General features: G+C 32.5%; 1 protein-coding gene across 39 annotated transcripts in view; it reads left to right on the forward strand.

Moving 5' to 3' along the window:
• CLASP2 (cytoplasmic linker associated protein 2) overlaps window positions 1–22,642 on the forward strand; it is a 196,918-nt gene that overhangs the window by 57,239 nt on the left and 117,037 nt on the right. For 15 of the 39 annotated variants that reach the window (XM_079114217.1, XM_079114191.1, XM_079114185.1 and 12 more), the window contains 2 exons: window positions 8,946–9,092; window positions 20,543–20,625. In XM_079114217.1, coding sequence (XP_078970343.1) covers window positions 8,946–9,092; window positions 20,543–20,625 — 230 coding nt within the window. Of the gene's footprint in view, window positions 1–8,172; window positions 8,564–8,945; window positions 9,093–20,542; window positions 20,626–22,642 lie in introns of those variants that run through there. The other 24 variants (XM_079114196.1, XM_079114223.1, XM_079114221.1 and 21 more) reach the window with 12 other exon arrangements.

The raw sequence follows: 22,642 nt of genomic DNA on the forward strand, positions 1-22,642 counted from the left end.
ATTCATCCAAAGCATTTGTCTCTCTTTTTTCTTTTGCCATTTTATTTGTTGAAGAGAATAATGTCTGTTAGGTAGAGTTTTTTTCATACACTAGATTTTATTGATTGTATCACCATGCTGCTTTTCACCCTTTTAAAAATGTTATATATCTTCCATATTTCCTGAAAATTGAAAATTCTTTTTTTAACATTTTATTTTTTCAGTTGTAGATGGACACAGTACCTTTATTTCATTTATGTGGTGCTGAGTGAGGACAGAACCCGGTGCCTCGCATGTGCTAGGCAAGTGCGCTACCACTGAGCTACAACCCCAGCCCCTGGAAATTCTAATGGTTTGCTCAAATCAGGTCCCAATTTGAAGTTTTGTTTTGTTGATACAGATACTTCATAGGTGGTATTTTGTGTGATATTTTGGATTTCTTTCAGAGGCATACATTGTCTAATTGTCTTTCTTTGTGATGTTAATCTTGGACAATGGATTTAGTTGTTATCAGCCTAATTCATCCTTTATAAAGCTCCCCATTGGTCTTTCATTTATGATTTCAGCAACCATTGATCCATTGCATTTTTTTTTTTAAAAAAAGAAGATTGCATTGTCCACTTTGTGGTTTGGAAGGGAGGGAAGAAGGTTCAGAATGAAGCAAGGAAGCCAGTTAAGAGGTTGTGGTAATATAGGCAGAGATGGTACTGGTCTGGTCTTACTGGTCTTAAGTTGCAGCAAAGGTAAAGAAAAATAGGTGCATTTAAGATATAACTTGGGGGCTGGGATTGTAGCTCAGTGGCAGAGCACTTGCCTAGCATGCGTGAGGCACTGGGTTCAGTCCTCAGCACCACATAGAAAGTAAATAAAGATGTTGTGTCCATCTACAACTAGAAAAATTTTTAAAGATTTAACTTGGAGTTTTTACCTAAAAATTGTTGGTAAAATAAAACTATCTGTGTAGGACAGAAGAAAATTTAGGATGTAATTCCTACACTGTGAGCTTGAGCAGCTGAGATAGATGGTGATATTTATCATATTGGATGGGGGAAGATTTAGGGGAAGAATAGTTTTGGAGGTGGTGGTGTTGTTACCTATGTCAAGCTAGAGATGCCTTCAAGATCATCAAAAGCAGTTCAACATATAGGTTTGAATTCAGAGATCAGTCTAGGCTAGAGATGAACACTTGGGAGTTGGCAGCCTATAGGAGATATTTGAAACCATGGAGAATGGATGAGAAGCTGTTGAGAAAAGGTGTAGTCTGGAGAGGAGGATGTTCAACTTCTAGAGGTTGGGTAAAAGAGGAAGAATTGAAAGAAGAGACTGAGCTAAAGGTGCCTTTGATGTCAGAGGAAAGCCAGTGGGAGTTGCCTCTTGTAAAAGCATGGGATAGGGAGTGTAAATAATTAAAATTTGTGTTATATGAGAATCAGTGGTACAGTAGTTTTTTAGAGACGATTGTTTCCTAATCTCAGTTAGTAATTAGCTGTTAGATATGACCATGGTCATTGCTGGATATTAAACAAAAGCTGAGTTGTGGTTCAGTGGTAGAGCACTTGCCTGGCATATGTGAGGCCCTGGGTTTGATACTTAGCACCACATATAAATAAATAAAATAAAAGATCCATTGACAACTAAAAAATATTTTTTTAAAAAAGTGTGAAACAGTTCAGAAATCCATAGTTCTATTGCTCATTTAGCAATAGGACTAAGGATTAAGGAATACGGAAGGATACAGTTTCAAGTGAAAAGAGGAACTTTGCTATAAGAAACTAGTTAATATGAAATGGAGTGTATTTTGTGACTGAAAATCCACAATATTGAAGGTGGTTCTTATTAAACTAATTGTTTCACTGAAGAAAATTCATACAAAATGAATTCTGTGAGACGTGAAGTTTTGACTTGCTCTTTTTTTTGCCTTGTAAGAGGGAACATTTTTTCATCTATGGAATGAGTCTTAAAAGCAGAAGTTTAGGGTTTTTTAGTATGTGTACCTCTAAAACTGAAGTGAAAAATTTAATAAGCCATTTGATTATATGACATCTCTTCAGTGAGAAAAAGAGAAGAAAAAAAGCAGTAGAACTTAATTAAAATAATCTGAATTCACACATCATTATCTGAAACCTTGGTGACCAATTGTGTTTTAGAATTCAGAATACTTCGGATTTTAGAAAAGTAATATGATCACATTCCATATATTATGTAACAACTCCTGCTGAGCCTGGGATAGCAACCTATAATTATGTTAATACTTTTGCAGTTAAATGTGTGCACATTCACAGAGTAGAATAAATAAAAACAAAAAATAGCCCCATGTCAGTTCACATTGTTTTGCCATGAACTGAGTTAGGTCAGTTCAGATTTTGCTATCAACTGAGTTTAAAAGACAAAAGAAAAACTAGGTTTTCATTACTTTTTGACTTTAGCCATGCCTATGTGGAACAGTGGGCCTGTAGTTTCTCAGTGCTTTCTGAGGATGGTTTCCAAGTGTTATTTGAAGGTGACAGAAGGCAAAGCCTGATCTTTTTTCCTTTGTCTTTTTTCTCCTCCTCCTCCTCTTTTTCCTGTCCCTCCCCTTCTAGCTTTCTTCTTCCAGTTTCCTCCTCTATTTCCATCTCTTTCTCCCTTTCTTTTTCTGCATTTGCATGTCCTCCTCCTTTTCCACGTCCTGTACTTTATTATTATTATTTTTGACAACAGAGAAGTTTGTTTTTATTATTTTGCATGGCAGCATGCATTTAAGGCCCAACAGATCCTGTGTCAGGTTACTTCTTCAGACCTAGCACCCATTAAACTTCATTCTTCTATGAATTCTTCTTACCTGTTGGCTCAATATCCTTCCTGCTTCCCTCTCTTTTCCTCCTCTCTGTCTCAGTGATACTTTCAAGGAGTTTATTGTAATCTTTAAAGAAGAAAAAACTTTAAAAATTATTTCATTATAAAATATTTTTAAAACACACCAAAGAATTACAGAAAATAACAGATTTCCGTATACCCATTATGTAGATTTGATAGGTATTAATATTTTGTCATAATTTACTTCAGATATTTGGGGAAAACGTTGCTATACTCCATTTTATGCCCCATTCTTTGTTCCTTTCTCTCATCTGAATAATAAAGTGCAAAATAGAAGTATATGTAATCTATGAATGGAATTAAACATAATAAAAACTTATAAAGAGCTTCTTTTAACTAGGTTACAAAGAATTAATCCAAAATTTGGGAAGCCATACTCAAGGATCCAGAGTAGTTGTCCTATTCTTCCTTAACCTCCCCTTTCCCTTCTTCTTCTCCGTTTTTCCTCCATGTACTCATCCTCTTTTTGCACCTCCTTCATTTCTGTCTCTTCTTTCTGTTTCTATCATCTGTTCCTCCTATTCCTGTTCCTCCTTTGTCTTTGTGCATTTCTCCCATTCTCCATCTCTTCTTTTCCATCTCCATCATATAAATAGCTCCCCCCCAGTCTATTCGCTTTATTAATTTCTACTCCTAGTGCCTTTTAATATGCTTATCTTGTTCTGCTTTTGCACTCAACCCTAGTATTCTCTTTTCAAAACATTGAAATAAGAACACAAGTCATCAACATAGTCAATTTACAGTTTGCTTTTTTTGTTTAGATCCTTCAGTAAAAAGTGGAGCCACCTACTATATAGGTCCTAGGTGGTGTCTTCTGATTTATCATCCTATTTACTAATAATGATTCCTTAAGCTATATCTAATCTTCTGTTATGCCCTCCCAGAGAATTTAAATTTCATTTACTGTATTTTCATTTTTAGAAGTTCTATTTGATTCTTTTTTAAAAAAATCTGTCACTTTTTATAATTTTCTGATCCTCCAAATTGTTAAAATTTTCCCAGTAAGCAAGTATAGATATTTTGTTAGTCTGTGCTTGATAACAGAACCTTAAGATTTTATGTAGGTCTATTTTTAATATCTGTTTCTTTCTATATGTTCTTGTTCATTGTGTCATTGTGCCTGGTCTCCTATAGAAAATTGTGGTAATGATTTGAGGCCAGAAATCCTCTTCTGTGGATATTTTGCTTTTGTTTTGTCTGTTGGAAGTACTGTCAGTCTGAACCCATAGAGTTCCATAATTTGAGTGTCTGGATTGCCCAAGCATTTGATTTTAATGAAGCATTCCATTTGATTTATTTCCATTCTGCTCTCTTTTGAGAAAGTTTGAAAAGAATAGTCAATGGAAAGTAAGAGCTTACGTACGTATTTCAATTTAACCTTGAGGGTATAGTCATGTGGTGACTTCGCATTTTATGTGGGTTTTGATTTCTGTTCCCTTTTCCCCACGTAGCCTTCAAAATAGTAGTTTATATATATATATAGGTTATAGGTAGACACAATACCTTTATTTCATTTTTATGTGGTGCTGAGGATCGAACCCAGGGCCTCACACGTGCTAGGTGAGTACTCTACCACTGAGCCACAACCCAGCCCCCAAAATAGAAGTTTTAATGTACTGGGTTTATCCTTGTATTTCTTACTGTCTTGTCAAACAATTGTTGCTTTTAAGGTTCTTAAAATTATGTATCTTATTTAGTGAGAGGTGCTGTTCCAGGCACTATTCCACATAGGGAATATATAGCAGTAGGCAGAATACACAAATGATCCCACCCTCATAGATGGTGAATTTTAGTGGGGAAAAAAAAAAGGCAAACAAAATTAATGAAATATGTACATGGTAAATGCTGGATAAATGAAATGAAGCAGGGAGATAGGGGTAGATCATCAAAGTGTTGGAAGGTGACAGATGAATAAAGACATGAAGATGGTGAGGAAATAGTATGGACTGGGGAACAGGGGACTTGGAGAAAGCATTCTAGGCAGGAGGAACAAGCCAAGAGGCCCTGACATGGATGCCAGCAAAGAAACTAGTGGGGTTGGATTGGAGAGAAAGAGGGAGGGAGCAATTGCTGTAGGAGATGACGTTGGAGAGACTTATGTGATATCTTAAGACTTAGAGTCCTGGTAGGCCTTTTTATGGAATCATAGGAGAATTTTGAACATGATATGATGTGATTTTGTTCACCTTAGAATGCTGTGCCAGGAATAAATACTTGGAGACAAAGGTGAGAAGCAGGAAGAAGAGTTGACTGTGATAATTATCCATGAATTGTTATAGGTACTGGGGTTATTACATGAACAATAGCTTCCTGCCCTTAGGAAGCTTCAAGAAATCAGCTTTATGACTTTATAATTTTATTGGGAAGTAATAACTGCTACAAAGAAAATAATTAGGATTTATTCTGCTATTTTATTATATAGTTCCAAAGAATGTTTGAAACCCAGAATATTTATAGCTCCTACATAAATTGTAAAACAAACTTTTTAATTTTAAGACTTATGATGATGAATGAGTTTCATGAATTCCATTGATTTATGGTTTTAAAAAATTCTAACCTTAGTGGCAATGGGCAAAATACATTTTCATGCTTGTAGATTTTCCATTGACTGATTGATTATTTAGTGATTGGTTTGATTGTGGTGCTGAGGATCAAACCCAGGGCTTTTTGCATGCTAGGCAAATGCTTTGCCACTGAGTCACGTCTCCAGACCTTGTTTTTCCTTTTAAAGAGTTCTTCAGTTTCCATGTAACATATATGAAGTTATGTTATTGTTTACGTAAATATTTAGGGTTCCTTGTTCCTGTCAGATTGACCCCTTAACCATTCTAAATGTTTGTATCTCTTATAATGCTTTTAAAACCTGCTTTGTGTGAAACCAGCTTTTTTGGTTGGTGTTTGACAAGATCTGTCTTTGTCATTTTACTTTTAACCTTTATATAACTGTATATGAAAAGTATTTCAATGAAGCCATCTATTTTTAAGAAATTCAATTTTGACCTTTTTACTTCTACTATACATTTAAGGTAACTTTTGGCATATATGGTTTTATACTTACCATTTTATTTTTTAATTGTGTCTAGTTGTCTCCTACTTCTTTTTAGTAAACCAGATATTTTTAATATTCTATTTTTCTTCTCTTTCATTTATGTATATATTTAGCCTTCTTCTATTGATTATCCTAAAGCAAGAATTGGCACATTCTTGCTTGCAGATCACATCCAGCTGTCCTCCTGTTTTTGTACATAAAATTGTATTGAAACACAGCCACAGTTATTTGTTTACATATTATGTATCATAGAAAGACATAATGTGTATTAGTTGCAAAGCCTAGCATATTTTGTTCTCTGATCCTTTTTGGAAAAAGTTCATCAACCCTGCTTTAGTGGAGTCTTTCTTAAACTTGATCACCAGAATCTTTAGGAGGGCTTCTTAATGGGCAAATTACTGGGTTGCATCTCCAGAATTGGGTTGGGGCCCAATAATTTACATTTCTAACAAGCCACTGGTCATGCTCAACTACTGACTAGATTTTGAGGAACACTGCCCTAGCCAGGTATTATGATATAGCATCTTTGATATATTATAATCTAGAGTCAATTACATATTGAGTATCCCTTATCTGAAATGTTTGGGACAAGAAGTGTTGCAGATGTGAATTTAAAAAAATATATATTTTCTGAACTTTATCAGTTGAGCATCTGTGATCCCCAAATCCAAAATTCAGAGTGCTCTAAAAATCTAAAACTGCTTGAGCATCATATCATCTTTGAAAAAGTGTTAAATTTTGGAGCATGTCAAATTTCAGTTTTTAGATTAGGGATACTCAACCTGTACTATGTTTAATACTTCCCCAATAATGCAGAATCCTTAGAACCTTTTAACTTTGTTTGCTGATCTCTTAGGAGCACCATTTTATAATAATTACCAGTTGGCAACGACCCGAATGTCTTGTCAGCAGAATAGATACTAATAAATTGTGGTACATTCATACACTTGAGAACTCTAAGCAATGAAGATGAATCTTCCAATCATTATTTTCATATTTCTTAGGAAAAGAAACTAGATACCTGAGTTCAAGTTGTGTGGTTCCTTTTATACAAAGTTCATAAATGAGCAAAACCAACTAGGATGTAGAATTCAGAACTAGTAGTTAGCTTTGTTACAAAATAATGACTTTTAGGGGTCTCTAAGGTGTTTTCAGGATGTAGGTAATATATTATTCTGGACAATGGTTACATCAGCATGTTCATTTTATGAAAATTCATCGAACTGCAAACTCCAGATCTGTATACTTGACTCTATTTTGTTTGAAAAGTTAAAAATTAATTTCTCAGTCATTTTGAGAATGTTAATTTGTTTTAATGGTAGGGACATTTACTCTTTTCAGTTCTTGTGTGTGTATAGGAACAGAACACTGTTTCCATGGGAACTTCTGGCTACTGTGTGTTTCAGTACCTAACTTTCTGTAGATTTTTGTGTCAACTCTTTCTGAGCTGCATTTTTTACATAATGGTGGCAAAAAAAAAGTTTATTTGAAATTGTTATTAATGTTCTTAACAGAGCAATCTATGTAAAGCACAGGTTTTAAACCCATTACTTTATCTAAACTGACTCTAATTGTTTTATACTAAAATAATTATTTTTTAACTAGAAATTTACTCTTTTTTTCTATATATAGTGTTATTTAAGAAAAATACTGATATGAAATATGGCTTTTTGTTAGGGTGTCTTTGATCCTTTTGTTTTTTCCCCAATAAATAAGACTTAAAACTTTTTTGAGGTATTTTCTTTCAAATATGTTTAATAGTTGTACTGATATTACCCCGTCATCTGGATGATTTCATTCCAGGTGGTTGGATATTTTACAGGTAAAGAATGGTTTGAAAGGAAGGAGATTCTGGCATATTGATCTGAAGCTTGTGGTGAAGCTGCTTTTCTGCCTCGCCCATCTTGTTTGTCATAATTGGTTTGTGCAGGGTCCTAGAGAAAACCATTTTCTCAGAAGAGTAAAACTGAATATATCTTGTGATTTTTTTTGTTGTTGTCGTTTGTTTATTTGGGTGGAGGAGGTGGTCTTGGGCTGTTTCATTTGTATATGAGATGATGATGCTAGTGTGGTCATCATATTCTCAAAGGAGCCTTGTAGGATATTAGAGAATCATTTATGAGAACAAATTGTTCAGTTTGGTTTCTGTGGCCTATATAAACAGCAGATTGTGAGATTATGGAGTTAATTATGTACAGTAATGAGCTGTTATATTACTGATGCAATCATAAGCACCTCAGCACAATGAATATTGCAGAAAACCATATTTTTTATTTATGTAAATCTATGTTAATTAAGTAAAAGAAAACAAAGACACACAAACTGTTAGTATTAATTGCCTTTCAGATTTTGAGTAGAATAAAGATTATAGGTGCATAGAGAATTTTTTTAGATGCATGGAGAATTTTTACCTTTCATCTAGCAGTAGCTGCCATAAGATGATGTCACCTTGTAGCTGATTGGCTGTTACAGCACCTAGGGCAGGGAAGAGAAAGAAAAATGCCGGCACAAACCTCAGTGGTGGTTCTGTGGTTGTTTCTATCTATTTTTGATAGAATCCTTGATTAGTATCGAATTTACTGTATTTGGCCATGTGAACTATTGGGAGCATCCTAGGGTGAGGGAAATTAAGAGCTTTCAGAGGAATGAGGCGACTGATTTGCAAGCGGATCTGTGATTGTAAGTTGCAGAATCTGGGTATAAGGAATAAGGCAGGGCGTGCTGGAAGATGCACTATGGGAGGAGCTGGCAGAAAATGCTTGTATGAGTAGCAAAAAAATGAAAAATGCTTCTTACTGCTCTTAGAGATAATGTTTGTCTTTTGCCTTAACACATATAGGTAGGAAAAATTATAATACTGCATTTTGATTTTAAATTTCTGAGGGTTATTTCATATAGTGTTAACCAAAGTATATATGCTTATTCAAAAGACCTTTATTTTGTATTATATATCTTAACAAAGTCATGATTTTATATATGACATTATTTGATTTTTGAGTCTTATGGAAAATGGAACAAAGCTTAATTTCCTTTAAATACATTTTTCTAATGCTTTGTGTAGATAAAAGCTTTGATGATGAGGAATCAGTGGATGGAAATAGGCCATCATCAGCTGCTTCAGCCTTCAAGGTTCCTGCACCTAAAACATCCGGAAATCCTGTCAACAGTGCAAGGAAGCCTGGTTCAGCAGGTGGCCCTAAGGTTGGAGGTAATGTAAATCCATTTCAAATCTGATGTGCATGCTCCCTGCCCTTGATATGAGCACACATACTTAGAACTTCGGAGGAATATGTTTATTCATGATTGCAGCACTATTGCAGATCTGGAGAGTCCATTGCAACACACATAATGTACTACCTTTTTGAAATGTTAAAATATTGTATATTGTTATTTCCTATAAGAACGTATGTGATTAGTATCTCCTTGATGATATGTATTTTCTAGTTGCCGTTTTTAGAAGGAAAGATTCTAGGAAGGTCAGTGTGTGTGTTGTGTGTGTGTGTGTGTGTGTGTTTTAAAGGAGAGTTTTTTTAGAATTTGGCAATTAATTTTACTGTACTATAGCTGTTACACCTATGAAATGCTGCATTATGTAATGAATTTACACATTTGTCTAGGTAGTAAATCTTAAATACTCCAATGTTTAAAAAATGGTTGAAGATACTGATTCCTGAATCACTTGTCACAATAGGAAATGGGTGGTGGTCAAGTAAAATTTTTTCAAAAAATGGTTTCTGGATTAGATAATAATAAATAGGAAAAAGCAGATTTTATACAGTTATACAGCACATAGTGTGTTCTTTGAATATATTTGAACTGTTCTTAGCTTATTGCCTTTCTTTACAATTTTAAATGGTATTTTTCATATGCTAATTAGAAAGCCTGGTACCTTTCAGGTGTTAGTTTCTGTTGGATTATTCTTATGGAATGAATCTATAAGAATAAGGATAAAAAGTTAATGCTAAAGGGACATTAATCCATTATTTTAAAAATAAATGTTATATCTTGGAAGATCAGGTATTTTCTTATTTACAATAACTTGTGAGAAAATCATGGCCTTGAGGATTTTTGGTTTTTCTCTTTCTGTTTATAGTACTTTAATTAAAAAGAAAAGAAAAAATAAAAACTGTATATTTTGATCAGGTTTTATATGAGTCATACTTCTTTAATATTTCAGTGCAACCCAGTATTATTTTTTTGTAAGTCATATGGTATCTAAATATAAAGAAACTATCATAGTATTTCATTTTAACTTTCTTTAACTCCCTGATGTGTCATGTAACTAACTAGAAAGATGGAATGATATATGTGTATGTGTCTGTATACACACACACACACGTAAATAAATGACCTGTGAAATTAAAATGTCTTCCCTGTTTCTCAGAATATTTCTCAGAATAAATATCTCACACTTTAAATTTTTAATTATTTTGTTTTGCAGTTATAGAATTTTGTTCTTATCCAAATGTTACTTATGATGTCATTACATGATATTTTCTATTATGCATTATTACCTGTCTCTAGTAAAAAAAAAAAAAATACATCACATTCAGTGGTTTCTTCCTTTTGTAACAAATGACTATCTTCATTCATTACAAGGAAATTTTTTAAAAATTTTGATTTATAGAATTTTACCTATGATATATAATTTTATGAAACTGTCTTATTTCACTTAAAATAGATGAATAGATAAAATATATGGTGATATTTAGCATTTTTGAGAATCTGGACTAGTGGTTTATAATTAGCTTTGTTTTTTCATGGCTTAAAGTCTTTTCTTAGGTGAATATTAAAATGGTAGTTTACCTCCCACACAAGTCACTAAATTCTGATATTAATCAAATGAATATAATCAGATTTTTAATAATGTTTCTGAATGTCCTTCACTCGATAAACTGTAGTCCTACCAGATACAAAGATGTTAGTTTTCATATTTGTAGTCATTAATCACTCAGATTTTATCACCCGTCTAGGCAATGGCCCTTTCGATAATAATAAAAGAAAAATTTTTGTTCTTTTCTCCTTTTTCTTATTATGCTGTCTCCTCCTCTTTTTTGGCAGCTGGAGATTCATTCTTGTTTCATTTGTGTGCCACAGCTCATTTAGGTCCTCTGCCCATTTTTCTATCTAAGAAAAGAGCTACTTGCCAGAGGATATTGATGTTGTTTCTGAAATTAATGTCATTCTTGGCTGTCTTAACTTTGAAATTTTAACTTTATATTTTCTGGTATTGACATAGACTTATTGATTTTTAAATTAATCATAAGACATTTTCTTAGAGTTGCAGAATCTATAAATTAGAATGAAACTTGGGTATCATAGATTTTCCATAAAAATCATGATAGATAAGTTCTAGATTAAAATTCAGAGCACAACCATCTGCTGTATGAATACATGTAGACATAATCAGCTGAAAATTTGTTGTACTTTCTTCCACGTACTTTATAGTTGCTTTTCCAGTTATTTTTACATATACAAATAAATAATTTGAGAGGACAAAATTGGTGTTATTCATTATATAGTTTTCAATACCTTTTTCCTACCTAATATTTTACCCTGAGCATTTTCTCATTTTCTTAAATTATTAATAGAAAATTATTCATTGCTACATTACATCTAGGTTGTCTTCAGTCTTTTCTGCTGTTATAAACTGTGCTGTTATTCTTTTATGTACCATCTCAGTCATTAAGTTTCTACTAAAGTTCATGATCAGAAGATGCAGGATTTTTAGAATTTGGCAAAGTGTTTTCCAGAAAGGTTATAAACCCATTTCATTGCTGGATAATTTCTTTTTTTAATGTTGCATTAAAATCTGCCTCCTTGAATTGATGGAATTATTTGTCAACATAATGCTTTCAAATACTTGAAGGTTGCTTTTTCTCTCTTTATGAGTGATCTGTTTTCTGGTTACAGCCCTACTGAGATTGACAAATTTCCTTTGGTGAAATTACCAAATAAAAGTAAAAGGAGCTTCTTTAGAATCCTGCTAAACCTACTTTTAAAGTTTTAGAATTAAATATAATATACATATCATAATAAAAGAGATATATGCTATTTTTAGCAAACCACCCTAATTAATTAAAGCTAGTAAGACCTGTGTACAATCTGTAATATGTGTCAGTTTGCTTTGTACTTTGGTCTTGGTGTGCTGTCCTGCTCTAGTCATACTATAATTCTGTGGTCTTTAAGCCAAGGAGAATTGAAATAAAGGCTGTGGTTACATCCAAACCAATATATTATTGCTTTAAAAACTCATATTATATGGACATCAAAACTGTTACCAGTGTGCTTTACTCATTAAAATGGCATAAAATAAATTCTTTTTAATAGTCCATTTCCTGAATAGAATTTGTACCTTCTTACTAGGAATTTAGATGAACACATTTTCCTTTCTTTGGCTCAATGGTTTGAATTACAATGGCTTAAGGTACCTGATTATTATAAATACTTACATTTCTTTAAGTGTTGTAGTTAACAATTTTAAAAAATTGAGTGTTTTCTTATATACATTCTCTTATTTAAGGGGTTTATCCTGATGAGTAAACTGAAATTTGGAGAAATTAAGTAACTTCCTGGAAGTCACCCATCTAATAAGTGGGCAAAGCACAAAAATCATTTTGCAATATTTGCTCTGCTGGTAAATAGGAATCTTCCAACTTTTGTACCTCTGAGATTATAATCTGTAGAAATGATTAAAATCCCTGTGTGGTCATTTTAAAGTTTAGCTAGTATGATTCCCAGCAAAATAGAATACTTGGAAATAAGCAAACCAATAATTTTTACATTGTAAGTAGAAATACTTTTTAGTATTTTCTTGCTGAAATTATCTTCTGATAGCTTATTTTTTTCTGTTACTATATCCCTATTTCTCTATCAGTTATTTTGACTTAATTTTTAAAAATGACAGTTTGAGTGTCATTTTTATATTTAGTATGAGATTTTGAGGTCAGTCATTTGTCATTTCAGCTTATACATAATCCTTAAGAAAAGTTAACCAAATTATCAGTTCCCAAAGTTTTCTTACTCTCCCATTCATTCATTCATATGAGCAGACTACTTTCTCTCCATTATTTCCATCTAATGTTAAAGACTACCTGGAAATGTTCCTATAATTACTCCCATTTCAAATTCAGTAAGGCTCACTTAGGATATTTTATATTTACTTTATTTATGCCTCACTTGAGATTTTATTAAGAATATTTAAATATCTGTTTTCTACAAATTACTATTTTCCCATCATGCAAACAACACGTTTTTTTTTTTTTCTTTTTCTGTTTGTTTGTTTGTTTGTTTGTTTCCTGGTACTGGGGAGTGAGCCCAGGGTGTTTAACCACTGAGCCACATTCCCAGCCCTTTTTATATTTTAGTTAGAGACAGAGTCTTGCTGACTTGCATAGAGCCTCATTAAGTTGCTAAGCCTAGCTTTGAATGATCCTCCTGCTTCCACTGCCTTTGCCTCCCAAGCTGCTGGAATTGTATGCATGTGCCACTGTTTTTTCTTTTGAACAGATAAACATAACAAGAATCATAATACTTCATAAATCTGAAGAACTTTTTGTTGAATCCTGGAATCCAGTTCTTTTGACTAGTAGACTATTTTTTGGTTTTGAGCCTTATTTAAAAATCAAATAACATTGTGTTAGTTTTTTATTCCTCTTCCTCCTTCCTTACTGACAGGAAAAGATCCTAAACTCAGATTTTAGCCCTGAAGGATCCTTAAAGATGATCTGACTTAAATCCACAGTGTAAGCCTCAGAACTTTCAATGCTGGGGATGAGATGAGAACATAGTGTTTGGCCCACTGTCAAAGGCTTCCTTTTGGATCATCTATAAGTCATTTCTTAGTTAATAGTGCATATAGTACATATTTTTTATTTTATCCCATGTTGATTTAGAGTTTGACCGGTCACCATTCTGTCTTAAATTACTATGAATACTCAATCTTGACTACCTATCATATAATACTCTGATGTAGTCTGTCTTAACTTTGGTTTTAAGATGAATTCTATTTGAGTAAGTAACAGGTAAATTAGTGTAAGTTGCCTACTTTCTTACTTACATATAAGAATGTAGGTCATTTGCTGTAGTTATTTTTGACCCTGCTTTCATTTTACCTCCTCTACAAAACCTAAAATGGCAGACATTTTTTTGTACAAAGTTTATTTTTTGAGGCATTCAGAATGTTGATAAGAGAGGAAATAATATAAACAATTTTAATTGACATTGAAAAGTCAAACTTCTCACAGGAAAGTTATTGTCCCTCTATACAGCTATTTGTAGATTTCAATGTATACAAGTCTCTATGTTGTGCACCTAGAAGGCCATATAGAATGTTCAGTTTAAGGTTTTAAACTTATAATTGCAGTACCTGCTCATTATTCCACTATTGTTAGCATTTTGGCTCTGTACTTTTTGACTAAAATCTAGGTGTTAGAAAATTGTAAAGCCCCATAGGAACACAGATTGATTCAAATTTTACCTCAGAAAAGATTTGACAAATAATTAATCAAGATCTCACACATGAGGAATTTTTCTTTACACTTGATCCGTATAATTTTTGATCCTTAAAATTGACAATATAATTTAAATGTAATAATGCAATTTTTAATATTGTAACTTAATGTTTTTGATCTGTGTAGTTTACTCTGGATCAAATAAAAAGAAAAACTACATGGATCAAAAAAATTAAGCTATAGTCTTACTTGATTCAGAGATCAAGTATAAAGTATCAAGTAGAAGCTTATAATAACTACAATTCCATGCTTATATTATATCCATCACATACATTCTAACATAATTGATAAACTTTTTTTTATAATGGGCATATTGTGAATTAAGAAAATTTTCCCATTAACTTATCATTTGTCTTTTTAAAATCCAATGTTTTTTACTAATGAAAATAATTGAAAGACAAATGATTGTTTTAAATATAAAAGCCATGCTCATTGTTAAGTCAAACAATACATTTAAAAGAATCTTTAGTAATAGCTTGCCTCTAATCTCATCAACCTGAGATAAACAATGTTAAGTTTGATATGTATGCTTCTGTGTTATATTACTCCATGTTAATTTATGTAGGTACTCAAATCCTCCCATTAAATGTTCTAGTAAATATTTTGCAACATGTTTTTTTTCCCCATCCCAGAACATCCATCAGCATCAAGAAGGAAAATTATTACATACTTCTAAGAGCCTCCAATTGTCTTAGTCTGTTTTCTGTTGCTGTAACAGAATACCTGAGACTGGATAAAATACAGAATAGAGAGTTATTTCTTACAGTTCTGGAGACTGGGAAGTCCAACATCAGGGTGGTGACATCTGATGAGGGCCTTCCTAGGCTTCCCATGATGAGAGTGCCCAGATCTCTCTCTTACAAAGCCACTATAATAGGGGTCCCTTCCTCATGATGCATCTAAATAATTACCTCTCAAATGAGGTATCAACATGAATTTGGGAATATGTTTCTAACACATGAACTTTTGAGGAACACATTCAAACCATAGCAACTATATTCTACATTATTGTTGCACCATGACTTAATAAACTGTCCCTCTTAATGTTATTCAAGTTGCCATATTAGGCATTTTATTTTCTATTAAAGTTGCAAGCATTTCCTCAGTCTCTCCTGTATATCATGTTTTTTGTGTTAAATTCTATTTTTTTTTTTGTCATGGTAGGTAAAACATCTGTCCTTTTCTTTTTGACTTTCAAATTTACTATCTTGAATAAGAGGACTGCTGTTCAGTTCCAAGAATACAAAAAGTGGTTTATTCTAAAACATTATTTCACATTTAACTTTTTTTTAAAAAACGAAATATATTTAGTTGTAGATAGACAAATACCTTTATTTATTTATTTATTTATTTTTATGTGGTGCTGAGGATCAAACCCAGTGACTCACACGTGCTAGGCAAGCACTCTAGCAGTGAACTTCAATCCCAGCCCCCATTTAACGTGTTTTGTACATCATAATTTATATAAAGTGGTAGTGTATCTGTTTACATTTATTTCTTCTTTATTCATGACTAGTTAAGTCTGCAGTTAAGTAAAATATCCTTTACTCAACTGAAATATGACCTTATGTATCTTGGTCCGTGTCTGGAGTTTCTCTCTTCTTTTGCTGATGTAATTTTATCTACTCTAGCTTTATGGTGAATGGTTTCCCATATTTTTTATTGTGAAGAATTTTGAGCCTACAGCAAACTTGATATACAGTTAACACTAATCACCTCTATTTATAATCTGTTTTCCCATATCTGAATTCTTTATATATATATATATATATATATATATATATACACTCACACATATTCATTTTTTATCTTATGTGAGAAAATTCTGTAATAGTATTTATAAAATACTCCCTAACCAGATTTTGTCTCTGTGACACTAATATTTTGAATCTGAAGTCAGTTGTCTTTTTAGATTGTCTGATGTTCTGGATTTGTCTCATTTCTTTGTGACAGTCCTTTTTAATTTCTGTAAATTTATTCTTAAACTATATGCTCACCTCCCTTTCAGCACCTCATTTATATATTTAAATTTCCCCAAATGTCCTAAGAATATCTTTAAAACTTCCCTTATTCAAACCAGGTTATATCAACTCTTCCTTGCATAGTTGGTGCTTTAGTATTCATTTCTTTCCAGACTTTAGCCAGTTGTCTTTTGGTATCTTCTATATCTATTCAGAATTTTTGACATTCTAATTAATCTATTCTTTCATATGTATAATTGCTATTTAGTTATATTGATTTGTGTTGGAATATTGTGTTTCTCCTCTACTTAGTTGTTGGATTTTTTGTTTTAAGTAGATACTTTTATCAGCATAAAAGATGTTCATTCTTATTTTGTTTCCTTCTTATTATAGTCTATTATAGATGTCAGATTATTTATTCTTTGTCTGATAATGTGTTGGATTTTCTTGAACTACAAGTTAACAGGTGATATAGGGGCCAGAAAGAAAGTTGTGTTGTTTCTCAATTTAAGAATGCCCTCTTCTGTTGGCATATAGAAATGCAGCTTCTTTATTAAATACGTGGGGCTTTGTACTGATTCTGGGGTTCTCTTGTTTTAGAACCTCACTTATCTTTTATTTCTTTCTTTCCTTTATCCACCAAGGTTAAAAAAAAAAAAATGGATACTTTTCCTTTTCTGAGTATGCCACGTAACTCAGGTCCCGGGAAAACCTTAAGTTGATGTTTATTATGCAACTACTAGGATCCTCCTCTTCTCTGCAGCTTCTTCTGATTTCTTCTCCCCAGTAAGGCCTCTGTAGTTGACATTGCTGGTCTTGGATGTTTGTACTTTCCCCATTTACTTGTAAATTGAAGATTGAAATATTATAAGATTATTTCATTAGTTCTTTTTTTCTTTGATCTCTGGGTTTTTAGTGTATTCATGTGAATAGATGCTTTGAATCTGGATGCCTACATTTTCATGGGAATCAGAATGTTTACTATGTTTTAATACCCGATAAAAACATTTTTAAAAATTGGATAATACATTGTCTCAGCATTTTGTTGAATTTGGTTATGTTATTATTAAATAAGTCCTGTTTTCTCTATTGATCTGAATCCCTTCTTTGTTGGTATGTTTTGATATGGTTTGAGTGTGTTCCCCAACAGTTCATGTATTGAGAGCTTATTCTCCACTGTGGAAACATTGAGAGGTGATGTGAAACCTTTAAGAGGTGGGGCCTAGTGGGAGCAGTTTAGGTCACTAGGGGTGCTGCCTTTGTAAGGGAGTACATAATTCTCAAGAATCCCTTGGTTAGTTTTCGTGAGAGGATTGCTATAAAAGAGAGACTGGTCTCTGGTTCTGTTTGGCTTCCTGCCTATTCATGTAATCTCTTCCTCTTACATATATCACCACCATGTCATTTGTTACGAGGCTTTTGTCAGAGCTGGCATTATGCTGTTTGGACTTTCAGCCACTGAAACTGGGAGCTAAATAAACCTCAGGTGTTTTGTTATGATAACAGAAAATGGGTTAATACATTTGTCTTATTATTAAAGCATCATTTATTTGTGGCTTTGTTTTTGAACTTTACATCTTATTCTTTTGGTTATCTGTTCAATCCCTGTACTAAAACCTAGATATAATTATTTTAGCTTTGTAAGTCTTTATATGTGGTAGAGTAAGTACTCTGTTTTTTTCTGCAGGAATGTCTTAACAATTCTTGGCCAATTGCTCTTGCAAATGATTTTAGAGTTAATTTTGACAAGTTCCACAAGAAAAGAAACCCTTTCAAAAGTCTGATTATTAGCATGATTATTCATGTGTTACTTAGAAAAGACTAGACATCTTTATAATACTGATTATTTCTGTTCATGAACATGGAATAGCCCTCCACTTTAGTGTTCTAAATGTTTTACTAAAATATATTATCTGCCCCCCCCCCAATTTTTTACTTTTGTTTTTGTTTGATTAGTTTATTCAGATACCTCAAAGTATTAGTTACTATTGAACTAAGTATTTTTCCAAGTTAAAGTTTGTAATTTTTGTCGCCAGTACTTAGAGACGAAATTGATTTTTATATATTTTATATCCAGCCACCTTTATTTCAACTTTAATTTCTAATGATTTTTCTATCTATTACGTTGGGGCTTTTTCAGTTGGCAAATTAAAAATAGTCTATTTTAAGATGTACAATATATGATTTAAATTTTTAGTTAACCAGTTAGTTGCAGAGGCTGATTTGATGATGGAGATGGAATTGAGAGCACATTTGTTTTCATTGAACTTTTTAATATCTAGAAAATAAGTTTTTAGATATTAAATTCATTATTGGACTATTCTGTAGCAAGCATGAATTAGTTCCCTTTTTATTAATCTAATTACTGTTAATTTTAAGTTGTAGTTTTGTTACTTTATAATTTTGTTATACTGTTCTCTGTTTTATCTCTTATCACTGTTAAAACTCATAAAAGTCTGCAAAAGTTTTTTTTTTTTTTTTTTTTAAACACAAGGAACTTCTTACCTTTGGAAGTCCGGAGTACTTTGATAAAACTTAATTGAGGAAATGTTTTAAAATTTTTAATTGGAGAGATTTTAAAGTAACTCATCCCTTTGGATGTATTCTTATGTAGATGGAGTCTGTTTCATGTGCTGAATTCATACCAAGAAGAAAGAAATAGTGATATAGAGTTAGAAACCAATATCACCAGCATTAATCAGGATTCTGTTAGGAAGGAGAAAATACACCAAATATTTTTACAGAATATTTAATATAGGTCGAATATCTCTTATCCAAATGTTTGGGACCAGAAATGTTTTTCATATTTTGTATTTTGTGGATTTTGGAATATTTGAGTATATATAATAAGATATTGGGAATGGGACATATGTCAACACATAAAATTTATTTATGTTTTATATACACCTTATACTCACAGTCTGAAGGTAATTTTATATGATACTTTAAATGTTTTTGTTCATGAAACAGTTTCATGGTGTAGAATTTTCATTTGTGGCATCATGTTAGTAAAAAGTTTCAGATTTTGAAACATTTCACATTTCAGAATTTCAGTTTAGGGACACTCAGCCTATATAAAGAACTGTTAAATGGCTTTTGATGACTTAAAAATGTGAAAAGAATAACACTAAAATATGAAGATAGCAATTACATGGAGCAGATACCATGCTCAGAACTGGAGGAACAAAATGAGGAGGTTAGAATTATTAAAACTTAGAGTCTTAAAGCCCGGTGTGGTGGCCTGCACCATACTTCAGCATTTGGGACTTCAAGTGTTTGCCACAGGATCACTTAAGACCAGGAGCTCAAGACCAGTTTGGTGATACCCATCTCAGAAACAAACAAAAACTTAAGGACTTAGAGGAGGGACCCTCTGGAGATCTGGGACTTACAGGTCTAAGGAGTGGGCGGCAGTGAGCTGATTCAGTGAGTGCTAGGTAAACTTCACATATGGATTAGGCACTGCTCTGGAATGAATGGTCTTCCAGAGTTACTACAGTTTGACTGACAAGAACAGGAAGCATTCAGGAGGGAGCTGATCCCTTCTACCTTCACTTTCCAGTCTCTGGGCAGAGCTTAACTGGAAACTATTAGAATCAACTGAAAAATAATGGTTTGGTGAATACTAGGCCCAGCATGTCAAAGAAGAATAAGTTTGGAAAGATAATCGCTTAATTACTGGCTCTTAAATACCTGTAATACCTATTGTTTCCTTTTGTATTTAATATATACAATAAAGGAAGGTTTGTTTGTATAATTTAATTTTGGGACCCTCATTTTTTCTATATATGCTTTTCTTACCACAAGACCATACCCAGATCCTGTGTCTCACTGATTTGCCATCATTTACTGATGGCATTATTTTAAGTTGCTCTTCAATTTTTTAAGTATTTATTCTTTTATTGTATTTGTATCCTTGCTAATGCACTGAATGGGGGATGTGCTTTAGTAATTTGAATTTTTATCCAATCAATTTAGCCTAGTTCCTTATAAAGAGTTAATTAACTATTTCATGTACTTTTATTTTCTGAAAGTTAGAGTTTTTTTCTTAATGATTTCTTATAAAGTGGAATATCCCTCAAAATCATACCTTTGTTTATATCAAAGGCATAAATTTTCCATGTAGTCCATAGTGCTAAAATACTTTAAAATGAACCTTAGGAAATTGATTTCCTTTTAATTAGCAGGTGCTTCGAAAGAAGGAGGTGCTGGAGCAGTTGATGAAGATGATTTTATAAAAGCTTTTACAGATGTCCCCTCTATTCAGGTAAAGCTACTGTGAAGTGACTCTCCCCATGAATATTGCCTGTATGCCTGTTCATCATTTGTTTTGTCCCCCCCCTTTTTTTTTAATCTGTCCATTTTTAAAAATTATTTTTTCTTTAAATGACTATATAAATTATATATTTGACTTAGTACAAAGCTACTGTTTGGTGGCTGGGGTCGTGGCTCAGTGGCAGAGTACTCGCCTAGCATGTATGAAGCACTGGGTTTGAGACTCAGCACCGCATATAAATAAATGAATAAAATAAAGGTCTATCAACAACTAAAAAAAAAAATTTAAAAGAAAAAAAGCTATTGTTTGTTGGTATAGATTGTCTAGTGCTCCCCTCCAGTAAGGCTAAAATAAAATGGAATCTATATTTGTTGCATCACATTACATTGTCATGTCCAACTTGAAGTTCACATTCTTTTTTTTTTTTTTTTTTTTTTGCAGTGCTGGGAATTGAACCCAGGGCCTTGTGCTTGCAAGGCAAGCACTCTACCAACTGAGCTATCTCCCCAGCCCCAGAAATTCACATTCTTGAATTAATGTTTTATTGTGTTTATTATTCCCTTTTATTGTAACAGCATGAAAATAACAAAAACAAAGTTACTCAGGGAACCAAAAAGAGGAAAAGAAAAAGTTGAGAAACGACTACATAAGAATGAAAATGCTTCAAAAAGAAATATTCATATTGACAAAATTAGTGATTTTTTTAAAAATGCTGACAAAATTTGAGTCCAGAAAATGTTGGAGATTAAACTTTGACTAAAAACTTTGACTAAAAACTTTGAAATACATTCACATCAAAGTTATTAAAGTAGTCAAAGTGGACATACTTATTATAATTGAGTATTATTTCCATGTATTTATTTTTTATGTATACACATAAATCTTATATTATACATTGGTATATAGCCTTTTTATTCAGAATTTTAAATACATTTTCCACAACTTAAAATTTCTGATTCTGGTTCATTCATTTGAATTGATGGACGATATTCTTTTTCCTGAACATGTCACAATTCATTTATCCTCTCTGTTGATGAATATTTAGATTGTTTCTAACTTTTTGCTATTACATATCCTGCTTCATTGATGATTTTTGTAACTATGGTCTTGATTGTAGGAGTTTCTTCAGGGTGTAAACACAAGGAGGGAAGTTGCATGGTTATAATCTTTCAACTTTACTAGATATTATGCTGTAGAATTCTTTGCAAAAACTCCTGTGAGAAAGTTGTGATAATTCTCATTTCTTCATATCCTTGCCAACACTTGATGTCATTTCAGAATATTTTTTTCTAGCATAATGGGTATAGATACTGAATTTTTTTAAAAAAATATTTCCCATTGCTTTGTTTGCAAACTGCCTTTCACTGCATGTTATTTTCTGTTTAGCTTTCTGAACAAAAAGTTGTCCTTAAGCTATTGAAGGTCTTATGAAGTTGTAAGAAAGCATTAAAAATGTCTGTGATTTAAATGTGTTTTATCTTTTTATTGATTTTTTTCCCCATTTTTAGAGAACAGGAAAACAGTACCCCTGTTTATATTTTATAATTTTCATGTAAGGGACAGATTAGTGTTATAGGAAAAACTGGTAAAATTTAGTTGAACCTGAACATTTTTTTATTGTTCAGTGTATTCTTGTCAGAATGGTAATATCATAGTATCACTAAAGTCAGGAGCTACCCTCCTTTATGGAGAAGAAAAAGCTATTTCACAATTGCCCCTTGGATCCTGGCTACTGAGGCTCTGCCATCCCCAAATGTTCCTTACCTTTCATTGTGCCCTCTGGAATATCTGTTTCATAAACAGAAACTCCCAGTCCTTTTACCCTCAATGTTCTTACTTTAATGAAAATTTGATTTCTTTTTTTAAAGCTCTTTAAAGGCTTTTTATTACTCTTTACTCATGTGTCCTTAATAATTGATAATAAGTTAATTGCGCTTGATTTCATCATTGTCTCTTGGTGATCATTATCCCTACACCCACTTATTTGAGGTTCATGTTCTCTGGCCAG

The sequence above is a fragment of the Sciurus vulgaris genome, assembly GCF_902686455.1.
Source record: "Sciurus vulgaris genome assembly, chromosome: 16".
Taxonomy (NCBI): Eukaryota; Metazoa; Chordata; class Mammalia; order Rodentia; family Sciuridae; genus Sciurus; species Sciurus vulgaris.